The 12,042-nt window shown below is 43.2% G+C and overlaps 2 protein-coding genes across 3 annotated transcripts in view; one reads left to right on the top strand and one right to left on the bottom strand.

Moving 5' to 3' along the window:
* LOC126925566 (uncharacterized) overlaps nucleotides 1-12,042 on the top strand; it is a 45,793-nt gene that overhangs the window by 12,729 nt on the left and 21,022 nt on the right. The window lies entirely within an intron of this gene.
* LOC126925553 (pancreatic triacylglycerol lipase-like) overlaps nucleotides 2,101-12,042 on the bottom strand; it is a 30,870-nt gene continuing 20,928 nt past the window's right edge. Inside the window, exons 1-9 of one of the 2 annotated variants that reach the window (XM_050741228.1) lie at nucleotides 9,577-10,762; nucleotides 8,282-9,272; nucleotides 6,622-6,893; nucleotides 6,116-6,386; nucleotides 3,532-3,771; nucleotides 3,005-3,238; nucleotides 2,575-2,902; nucleotides 2,207-2,428; nucleotides 2,101-2,162 (exon numbers count right to left, since the gene is read on the bottom strand). In XM_050741228.1, coding sequence (XP_050597185.1) covers nucleotides 2,323-2,428; nucleotides 2,575-2,902; nucleotides 3,005-3,238; nucleotides 3,532-3,771; nucleotides 6,116-6,386; nucleotides 6,622-6,893; nucleotides 8,282-8,453 — 1,623 coding nt within the window. In that variant the 5' untranslated portion in view covers nucleotides 8,454-9,272; nucleotides 9,577-10,762 and the 3' untranslated portion in view covers nucleotides 2,101-2,162; nucleotides 2,207-2,322. Of the gene's footprint in view, nucleotides 2,163-2,206; nucleotides 2,429-2,574; nucleotides 2,903-3,004; nucleotides 3,239-3,531; nucleotides 3,772-6,115; nucleotides 6,387-6,621; nucleotides 6,894-8,281; nucleotides 9,273-9,576; nucleotides 10,763-12,042 lie in introns of those variants that run through there. The other variant, XM_050741229.1, reaches the window with a different exon arrangement.

The raw sequence follows: 12,042 nt of genomic DNA, 5'->3' as shown, positions 1-12,042 counted from the left end.
GTCATCCTACGTACGGTTTCTTCCCTTTCGTTTTTCTCCCTTTGGTTCGAAAGTAAAACGTCGCTTTGGATTTGACTCGCTTCTCGGAAGAGCGACCACTGCGAAGAAAAATGAAAACGTAAATTTCCAATTAATTACTTGGTCTAGGCCAAATGTATTTGGCGATACAAGCGTGTAAACGTAATACTAATCCTATATCGGTTCTCGCGTCGTATTTATTTGTCTCGTACTCCCTTTAAAGCACGCTGTTACAGTTGTTTACTCCGTCGCTACTTAGGCCGCGTCTGTATCTGATTGTAATTACCGCAAGGCGATGGTGCGATATCCTTAACCAAAACAGAAACTCTTCCTTGTTTATCTCTGACCCTGATCTTCCTCGTCTCCTGCCGCTTCGCCCTCTTCCTCGCTCTCTATCCCGCCCAGCTCGGCTCCCTCCTCGTTCGAGACATTCTCTATCCTCGAAATTCCTCTGCAAATTCCCTTTTCAAGATTGATTTTCTCCTATTTTCGAGAACATGATTTTCTCCTATATCGTATGCCGGTCGTATCTGACCGTTGCCACCTTACCGTACAAACCTTCCTTGCGAAATACGTAACCTTGCACTTGTATCGTACTTCTGTAACATTACCTATTACCTTTCTTACTTGTATTTGTTAGCCGTTTATTAGCCAAGCCTGTAATAGGCGAAATCCTAACGCAAGAATAACGGTAATATGGTAAAAAACAAAAAAAAAAAAAATAATATTTTATTAATCGTGGAAGAGGGCACTTTATCGCCCTCCTGCGACTCCGCCACTGTACATATCCACGAGTGCAAATCGCAGGGTCACCGATCTGCCAATGGCAGAAAGAAACAGATTTGCGTTGCATGAAAGCAGCCGCCAAGGTGAAAGAAACGCGCGGACATAATCACGGTGAAAGGAAGCTCCGCCATTGCTCTGCGCCGGAACCAAAGCTATTATTCCACCCGGATGACAGAGACAGACTGCGGAAAACCGTTCCGCGGCGTTCGTAAAGGTCGCGTTTTTCCGCTCGGGTAAGACCGTTTGCGTGCGTGTCTCGCGTCTTTGATAGCGTCTGCGAGTCGAACGAGGACGAGTTTGTTTTCTTTCCTCCAGGCTAAATTGCTACGAATCTCGTTGCGAGAAGATTGACGTTACCCGAGGATGAAAGCCGAGATTTGCATACTGCGACGTTCAGTCCGATGGCATCGTGGGAATACTAACGGAGAGCTGTATCCTACGGTATTGTGTGTCGAGCTCTCTCGACTTGGGATCTCGCTCTTTCGCTTCTCAGCCGTGTCGCGATTTTTTAGTTTGCGTTTTCTATGTTAAGCACGTTTATGGGAAATTTAAAGGAACAAAGATTTTTTCTGCTTCGTAATTGACGCTGTTTTACGATTCTTCCTCTTTCGCCATTCTCCTTACTTCGTAACGCTTCCCGTGTTACGATTATTTCCCGCCGATCCTCTCGTCTCGTAATCTCCTCTTTGTCATCGTTTTTCCACGCCTACCGTTCTTCCTAAATTTTCTAGTTTCACGAACAGTCCTCTACGATTCCTCGTAGAGCCGATAGAACTGTACGGAATTATATCGAAGTAGGATAACGGGATTTAGGGAAAGAAAACTGATCGGGTAACGAAGAAACGTTAAGAATGACAAAAGGGATGGTTGACATTTTCATTTCTGACAAATTTACGACTTTCTCGCGATGACGCGACACCTCGGTAATTGGCGATTGCTCGTTAATCGAATGTCGTTTGGCGATAACTTTCAGAATGATTCGCGTGGCCAGAGAACAGCAGCGTCCGGTTGATTTACTACAAAGTTTACTCGCGTCGCGTCAAACTTTGAGGCGAGATAAAGATTGAAAAGAGAAACTCGAGTCAACGCGCCAAATGGCCGCGTATTTTATATCCTTATATTTATATCCTTTGCTACTATTTAGAAAAATTATGTTCCCTTGAGTTTGAATTACGGTCCGCTGGAAAGTTTAGAGTATCAAATACTACTTTTGTTTATATTCATCTTGACGTATAGATAGTTTGTTTTTCCGAAAAGTTACATTTGAAAAACATCGTTACAAAAGTACGCTACGAATTATTAGAAAAAAGTATATTTATTTCTTAAAAGATAAGTCGTACGATAAGCAACGAGTAAATGGTAAGAACGGTCCACTTGTAATGTTCTAACGTCGACGATCAATTTCATACGGTAGCGTGTGAAAAGCGAAATCTTGACAGCCAGAGTTACTACGAGTCTCTTGACTCGTAATTGTGTCGTAATTGTATTGGTCGATTTAAAGGTTTGAAGGATGTGTCGTTAGGTTGAAACCACGTTCGGCCGAGCTATTTGACAATTCTTGGTCGTCAAGATCTTCGATTGCTTGGCGAGCAGAGCTTTCGATTCGTCAGGGCACACGGTAATGCTAGATTAAACAGAAGGAAGATTTTAGATATGAAAGTTGCACGCGCGGCGAACCGTGCGTACGCGGATATCCTTGGTAACGATCGGATGTCGTTAATAAAGATCGACGTGAATGTCGACGGTATATCGTTATAACGGGATACGTACCTGTGAGCGGCCTCCAAACTCTCGACGCTCAACGAGTCGATATAGACGCGAGGCGTGTGCAGAAGCCTCCACGTGAGCGGATTGAAAACAGAGACTCGGTACTCCCACGAAATTTCCACTGATTCCAGTTTGCCAACCACGTCACCAAGCAGTACCACGGTGTGAGTGCTACCTGGTTCGTAGTACGTCGATTGAGAACTGAGCGGCATCCTCCCCGACTTTTTTCCATTTTGTCCAATTACTTTAAGCGCGAAAGTTCCAACTTCGCCACCGTGGTCCAGACTCTCGTTCGTCTTCGAGACGTTGATGACGACTTTGTAATGGCCTCCTGCAAGTTTATTCGCCTCTTAACGATTCTTGGACGACCGTTCGTTTCGTTTCTTCGTACAATTTGTATACACGACGCTGTATATAAAAGAAATGTACTAACTGCAAAACGGTTTGGTGGATCCAGTCATCGAGTAGACGGATGCGCGGTAGTTTCCGGGTTGAGCGTCTAATCCAAACTTGGGACAGTACTGATTCACGCAGTCGAAGCAACTGCCATCTAGAAACTTGTCCCAAGAGGGGCAAGGAACCGTCAGAAATGGACAGTCCGTGTTGATACTCTCTATGAAATATTCGTAACTGCGGATGTGATTGCAGCCGACGAACCTCTTTATCCCTGAAATCCACAGTTTCGTCTATTTACCTATTTATTCTTTTCTGAAAAAGTTTCTTTTCTTCTTCATTCTTTCTGTTCTTTTATGCGGGTGTCGTAATACGTATCGGGGATACGTAAACAGCGAATCGAAATGACGAGAATGCGTTACACATCGATATTTAATACAATATTTATCTCTATTTAGTAGAATTCGTGGTAGCTTGATAGATACGACAATTCGAATTAGGTTCGTAGCAGATTATATCTATCGATAACGGTTGAGATCGAGAAAGCGAGAGAAGCTAACAGCTTACCACGGAAGAAGCTGCCATGTTCCAAGCTGATAAAATTGAGAACACCCTCGTTGCAACCAGGTTGATTGCGACCACCGTTCGGATAGAAATCGATATGCGCGACAGGTTGAGTGATGCCGAGGCCGCCGCTGATAAAAGGATTGCAATCGGTGTGGATAGCTGTGACGAAGATGGCATCGGTCGGATCGAGCCGAACCATCGTCGACGTGTTGCTGAAATGCGGTTCGGCAGGATCGAGGCCTTGCAACAGAGAAACCAAACGGACGTGAGAAGCTTCGTTGATCGTTGCTGCAACCGTACACACTTTCGTCGCTTTGCCCGTTTCCGTCGCGTTCTACGCGTATTGCGTGTATCCTCGCCGTGCAAACAGTTTCCCACGGTTTCGGTCGTAGAAAATTCTTAAAACGATGCCGAATTTCGTGGAATTTTCAACAAATTCTGTAGAATTTCGTCAAGTTGCTACGAGTTCTAACGGAAGCAGGATTTTCGCGAATCCTGATGACGATCAATTCCCATTTTCACCGATCTATTTTACGAATTTTCTCGTAAATCAGGTAAAGCGATAATCGTCGATAATTCTTCTTCCATCGCTTAACCTTTCGATCCATTGTCTCGTCAGACGGCGCAATCGTTTCCGCTGTTGCGCAACGTTGTTCGCTACGTTGTTCGCCAGGTTACGACGATGCACGTAACTATTGCGTGACGCTTTATGTTTTCCGAGGCTAATGAACGCGGTATATAGCCAATAACGTATAGTTGCTCACGAAAGTAGTATTCCTACGTGTTGTGTTATCGTACGTTTAAGATGGCTACTTACCGCGGTGGCTGCATACTAATTTTCTATCGCTAGGTTACGTATCAAATATCTTCTCGTACACTTAGAACTTTAACAGCGCGCAGTTTCTACGAAACATCGTGTATTTCGTTAATTTGAACTATTTCGTTCCGTTAAAAAATGATTATTTATATACTGTTTCACCTATTATAATACGAGCGATATAATACGATTAACAAACTATTTAAAAGTTGTTCAAATAGAAATCAGCCGAATCACGGACATCCTTTTGTCCGCCTCGTCGACCCTTCTCGACTCATCCCTTTAAACAACATGTATATTTAAATCACAATTATTACGTACATTAATAAACGGTTCAACGTCCCGACAGAAACACAAACAGAAGCATCTCGAATCCTCGTCATCCCCTTTCCAAACTCACCCCTTCGAGCCACCTTCTCCGAGCAACGCCACTTCTTATCCCTGCGTGCTGCCTTGTTCCCTCTGTTTACTAAATCTTGTCTTCGGGCGTGTCTTCGACCGCCAATATCCTGTTCGTTAGAGCCCCTCGTCAACAACCATCGGTGTGAAACTTCCAACCGTCGAGAAACGATCCACCCTACCGCCTCGCCATTCCATTCCGTTCATCAGAAGCCAAGCCTACGGGAGGATCCTGTTTCACCCTCGATTCGCCTTCGTCCTGTGGTTTGTCCGTTCACCAAAGCGTAGCTCTCGTTGGTTCATGGTGTCCTGGTAATTCCCGATGGGATCGATAGCTCGCGTGACAGTGGTCTGGGTGAATCCGATCGAACCAACGAACCAACGAACCCCTTCTCCATTACCGCCTTTGAAAAGGGGTTGAGAAAGGGGTGGATCGATCGGGAATTTTGTTCATCGTAGGATCGGTTATGGCGATGGACCGGGTACGATGGTGGCTGTTAGGGGTTGATCGTGCGCCTGTTAAGGGCTGTGTCGGTTGATACAGTCGCTTTATTGGACGGTTCGAGCAGGATTCACGGCGTTGCGTTAATTCGCCGCCCGATACTAACTTTACATTTTATTATATCGTTTTCTTACGTCGTATTTAAGCGACCTTCCTTCGCCACTGTAATTAGCGCGTGTTGCTTTTTAGTTTATAGAACCGATGGTTAGGTTTCTGATAGACCGATTCGCGCGATACTCGATGCGAAGTAGGCGAATATACTTTGCTCGTGGGGGACAAAATGGCCGTGAGCCAAGGTTTTCGGTCGTTCTTCTCTTCCTTCCACTGTTACCCTGATCGTTTCTGATTCGATCGGCTATCTTCGTACGTCTCCGTTCGTTCCTCACCGTTGGTGGGGCTAATTTTATTCCACTCGATTGATCGTAGCGTACCGGAACAGGCGTGGAAATCGCGTAAAAAGGGAGACATCGCGCGAGACGGACAAACGCCTTCGATTCCACGCAGTTCGGCGATACGCGCTTTTTATGCTACCTCGATGGCTCGCAGCTTTTACGTATATACGTATATAATATGTATATAGGTCTTAACGTCGCATCAACTGCACCTATGTAGTTATCAGCGAAGACAATGTGACGAGAGAGGGAGAGAGAGAGAGATTTACCAGTTACGTTTCGTAACGTTAAACCGTTTGTTTTCCGAAAGTATTAGGCGAGATTATTTCGGCAAGATGGAAATTTTCAACGAAATTAAGGAAAGCGTAAGGGTGGATTTTCTCAAGCTTCGTGCAGATTAGTCGCCGGATTTCGTCGTTCGCAATGGCAGAAAAAAGAATCGGCAGTCCAACGGTTTACGAGTTTTCGACTTACCAGTGATCCTTCCAAGTTTATGATCGTACGTCTGCCTTAAAGTATATCCGATATAGCCGCAAGTATGCGCACCAAGACTATGCCCTATGCAGTGTATCTTCGTGGAATCCACTCGTCCAACTTCGATCAACTGATAAGCCAAACGAGCCGTCATCGCACCTACCAATCTTGTGTTGGCCACAGCTTGCGTGTACGGTGGACCCGCTCCACCGATCCAATTCACGATCACCACGTTGCCGTCTTCCTTGGTCAATAATTCCTCCATCGTTCTCTGTAGACAAAATTGATCGTAACGAGCGAACAACGCGAGTCTTTTAGCGAGGCTGAAAGTACGTTTTTAAAGAAAGTACGGCGAACAACATACGATATTATTTTTTCAAATAAACTTTGACTTTCAAAGTGAAACATTTGGATCGTTCGTTCGTACGGAAAATATGGATACACGGAGATATCGATAGACTCGCTAGAACTTGAAACGAGGAAAACCTATTTAATCGAGTACTTACCAAAACCCATGTTTTGTCGCCGTTGTCGAGAAAACCATGAACGATCAAATAAAGATTCCTATCGTTTTTAAGGTGCGCTCCGCGAATAGTTTCGTACTTGTCGATTTTTAGTTCGCGTGGTTCTGCCTTATTATCTCGAGTGTAAAGCATGTAACGTGGATTTATGCTGTCCGGCCGAGCCGGAAACGTAGAGACTGGTCTGTTCTCTCCGGACCATGGCGAACCGATGTAAAAGCAGCCGTACGGGTCGAAACATCGCCACATGTACCATTCTATCGAGAAACAAAGGAAACGAATACAAGGGAAAGCTTTTGAAACGCGTCGATTCTTTAACGTTAAAAAGTACATATAAGATTCTTAATAAAAAAAAAAAAAAAAAAAAAGAAGCAAAGCACGAAGAAATTGTCTTCTTCTCAATTTCGCCTTTAACGCTTTCTTAAGACGCTACGAAATCTTTTAAAAAGATCTTTTTAAAAGATTTCGTAGCTAAAAGTTTCGTAGCTAAAATTAGAGTAAAATTGGAGTATCGAGTTTGAAATTGACCCTTATCTAATATAGCACTAATATCAAACATCGAAAAGCCAAATTTCCCATTCCTTTATCTATTAGAAACATGGCCGTGACTATTTACATATCTGTCCGTGCGAGACAAGAGTAATGACGTCATTTATAATAGATCAATGTTTAGCAACATTGTCAGAGGTTATCTCCGAGTGTTAACTCGTTATCTGTGCGCGCTATCAGTTCCTCGAAGGCTTCGCCACTGTTTTGTCTTCGAACTGGATTAACGATTAGCGCGTATACATACGTATACAGTATGCAGTATGCGCAACGCATACAGTTACGACAATAGGCACGTCGCTTTCGATCGAAAGTATGTTCGATTATGTTGGAATATTTTTAACTCGTATCGATTGCCAGTGACAAATGATATTTTTGGAAAATTGTTCTTCCTACTGTAAATTCTCTCGCATCGATAGCGACACCGCGCTGCCACGGCAAAGTCTCTCGTGTTTTTATCGATTTGCGCGAAATTGTAAAATTTCTACCTTTACCTGATATTATTTTATCAGGTCGTATAAAAAGTCTATTTCGCGAATCAGCAAATCACAAAATCCCAAGTTTTGTCGTTCTTCGAACAACTTTCTTCGTACTTGGCCTTTTAAAGATTCGATGTTAAAGCGGTGTTAAAACGATGTAAACGGTAAAGCTAGCAAAGACACAGGTTAAAAGACGAATTTCACGTGTATGTCGATGTTCTAGAAAATTAGCTACATCGTAGAAAGATAATTGCCAAGGCAGACTAACGGACGAGCAGAAATTCGTAATAATTTTAAAGGAAACGATAAAAATAGAAAGTGATTGGGAAAAGTTAACAGATCGAGACGTCGATAGATTATTTTGTTGCAAAGTTTACGTCTCCTATGAGTAATTATATCGCGTTCTGGATATCTACTGACGTAAAAGATCCAGACAAATCACGTGACGAGACATATTAATGCGAGGGATGATAATTTCGACAAGTTTCATCTTCGCGAGAATTATTTACCGTTTTTAGAGATGAGCTCATTATCGTCGAGATTTCGCAAACCGACGCTTTCCCTTTTTCAAAATAATACAAAAACTCGACGTTAATAAAGAAAAATTCCAATGTACTCACGATCGTCGAAATCAAATTGGTTTTCTCGTTCCTCCGGTGATAACGTGGTCGTCGTTACGTTCGTGTTGTCCATAGTATTCTCACCAAGCTCGGTACCCACTTTTTCAGGTAACGTGGCGATCATGTTCGCGGTGTACGCGAGTAACATCATCGTCCCGTTCACAAACGACATTTTGTATAGTCACGCAATTCTACATAACAATAAACTCGAGCACACGATTCAAATCACTGCCTATCTACGAGCAATTTTACTTATCGATGCTTAACGCGAGTTCGAGTCCCAACACTTTGTCGCACAGTCGTCGCTAGACATTTTCCCATACATGTTCTTCCTCTTCTTTCTTCATGTTACCAGATATTTACAGCGATTCCAACGTCTCGCGATCTTATTTCGATTCTACTTGAGAGAGATCGTCGAATTACACCGCACAAACTTAACAATTCGTAAATCCTCGCATCAAACTCGAAACGAACGAAGCGAAACGAAGTTGGCGAAATTCTAAACACGATCCTTTAAATTCCCGAAAACGAAATGCAAGGGAATGAAAATTTTCTCATTGAACAGAACCAAGTCTCTCTTCTGGAACTAAGCAACTCCTCTTCCGGTGTATCCGATCTTCCCAGCTGATACGTGCAACTATTTCTTACGTGTATTATATGTATCAACCGTATATAGAATTACGTGCCAGCAATGGTATTCGACGAAAAATCGATTGACGCAAAATGGCGATAGGTGGCCATCGGCCGGAAACGATAATTTGTTAGAAAATAAAATTTCCTTCCCGTTGATATCGAAGTCTTTCGATACAAATTGTTCTCGCATTAATTAACGATGCTTTTTGATTTATGGTTCTAATCAAACGTGACCTTGATCTTCTTAGGCAAACTCGCTCCAATCGAGTTCATCGACGTCACTGATTTTTTCCAGTACCGATTTTCCGTATCGAACATGCAGTATTGCCGATTTCTTGTAAAATACCGACGACGTTCTCTGAAATCAGAGTAGCAAGAGTAGCAAGCACGCATAAATAAATATTACCGCTCCGTAACAATTTCGATCCTTAGAAACAGGAACGTTCGGTTTTTCTCGATACGAAACGTTTACGACGATCGTATCTTTTGCGAAACCGTAACCTGTATTCACGGAATACGTCGGAATACGGAATAGATTGATAATTATAGTATAGTTGGTATGACGTCACAAATACGAACAAAATTAAAATCGGATATTGCGATCGTTCAAATTTCTAAAGGAAATGAATTTTTACTTTACAAGTAGCGATACTTTCTCTTACCTTGAGAAATCACAACAACGACGAAATCGGCGCGAGGCTCTCGATTAGGAATCGTTTAAGAATTTAGTTCAAAGTCGAGAGCGACTAACTGGTCCGTTCGAGGGTTCAAAGTCACGGACAATCGACTCGTGTAACGGAAGAACGAAGACGAGTTGGCCGTTCGAGCAAGCAACGCGCACTAATCACTGAAAAATGTGTACAGCCCCGCTTTATCGCGCCCCACTCTCTCTCTTTCTCGATGTCTCGCTGATCTGCTCTCCTCGGTTAACTTGATCTAACAAAGTCTTGGACCGAACACGAGGGAGCTTCCTCGCGGAACCGGACAAGCCACTCTACTCGCTTAATCCGTTGGAAGAGGGTTGGCTTATTGTTCGTGGTTCGTGAATGTGTTTCCAGGAACGTTTTAGCAAAACTCTCCAAGATTATGATTTAACGCGTACATATTTGTACCTGCATGTACATCAACGTATTTCATAAATAATCGGAGGAGAAAATAATCAGCGTCGATAATTTATTCATTATTTTTATTCGATGCTCTTGATGTAAGCAATAAATAACGATCGAAGTTCTGCTTTCTTCGAAGCACAGGTGCCTTATTTTTCCAACTTTGTTAAATTACGCCTCGATATGTTACGTAAGTCCGCAAGGTTTTGATATAGACTTCCAGACGTACGTGACAGTTTGGTTGGTTTACGGATCGTAAACAAACGACTCTTTCCTCGCTGAGATTTTGTGGAACAAAACGCAAACCGCTGAATCGCCCGCTCTTCTATTTCGCGGCTAATCAAGACCGACGAAAGGCGAGTCCTAGCAATTTGCGTCGATTCGGCGGCGGCTTGTGCAGCTTCGCGATGTCGGAACTGCTTCGAACGATGCGCTCTTGTCGCTAAAAGATTACGATATCTTGCCGCAGGGCAAGCACGGCCGGATACTTTATCCGGAAACTCCAACGAGCCACCTAAGAGTCGATAAGTTGAACGATAGAGCGAAACGTGGTCGAACAGCTGCGAAACAAAAATTCTCTCTGGCACGATGCGAGAATACCATCAGGAACCATTGAAAAGGCTTCTAGGGAAACCAGTGAATGAAGGTGGCGAGCGATCGATAAACACGTGGCTGGAGCAACGTCATGGATCGATAGGGGTTCCTTTCGAGCAATTGCCCCTGGTAAGTTGAAACCGATGCGTCTAACATCCCCCATTGCGCAACCCCTGTGTAAAAACAGCAACCTTCTACGCTCTTATACGTTCCTAAAACTCGACACCCCACAGATGTTTCTCGTATTTGCTCGAGGGATGTTGCGAAACCACCCTAAGTATCGCGGCGAACTTTCTGTACGTTCATGAGAGCTTGGTAAGCGAATCGTACGAGGGTTGCATCGTGATTGCTACGAAACCTGTGAATGACGCTTGTGTCGGGGTTGTCAGAAAATTTCAATCACTACCTTTTCTATAGGGGTGCTTTCGCGAGGGATGAAGGACGGGGGATAACGGCGTTCGAAACGGATGGTTCAGGTTGTTAGACGTAGAGAAGGTTGCGTTAAAAGGAGTTGCACGGTGTTTCTGATTGCATTTTTGCCATTTATCAATTACATAACGATCTTTTTACCGTCCATCGTTTGATTCCTGCGTTTTTATCGGGTTTCTTTTATTTTACCACGGTCAGATAGAGACCGTGCCGAGTTTAAACCAAACTATGCGCGATAAGATATCGAATGAAATTGACAAACGCTCGTTGTTTCTTATTTAATCGATAAACACGACTAAGCTCTTGTTATATCGTTTCCTACTATAAAAATAAACTTTCTAAATTACCTCGTTCTATCTAATCTCACGCACTTTTTTTTTTTTTTTTATCGAATATTATATAAATGTATAAAATAAATGTGTAAAATATGTGTCTGTACGGACACGTGTCAGAAACAGATTTGGATATCCTTGGTGCGTCAACGAAAACGCGCGAGTATACGCGTATAGATCGAAGAAAACATGGCTGAGAGTCGAATACGCTTGGTTCTGAGACGAAGGGGCCTTCAGGACCCTTGGAACGCTCCTTCTAACCCCTGTTACCCTGTTACATCGCCCTATCGGATCCCCATTCGTTTACGCGAGTATTCGTGACAGGATATGCCTGCAGGACATGAACGAAAGTGCGCACACCGTTTTAGAAAGTAAATTTTCTTTTGGTCCATAAGCCAATATTCGTATACGTTTATCGGAAACACTCTTAGAATTTATTCGATCGTTCCAACAATCTGGATGTATAGGAAAATGATTACCAACGTTTCGCTAGATTGGACGAGATAACATTTCGCAGCTAGGTAGTTGAAAATCGACGCGTATCCCCAATTCTCAGAATTTTATCGACACTATCGATCAAACCCTCTGTCGATTTTTGTACGTACGTGACGAATTCGACGAAGGAACGTTATCAAAAGAGTAGAAAATTTCAGATAACACCTTGACC

The sequence above is a fragment of the Bombus affinis genome, chromosome 16 (assembly GCF_024516045.1).
Source record: "Bombus affinis isolate iyBomAffi1 chromosome 16, iyBomAffi1.2, whole genome shotgun sequence".
NCBI classification, from domain to species: domain Eukaryota; kingdom Metazoa; phylum Arthropoda; class Insecta; order Hymenoptera; family Apidae; genus Bombus; species Bombus affinis.
This window is presented reverse-complemented; position numbering and strand designations above follow the sequence as displayed.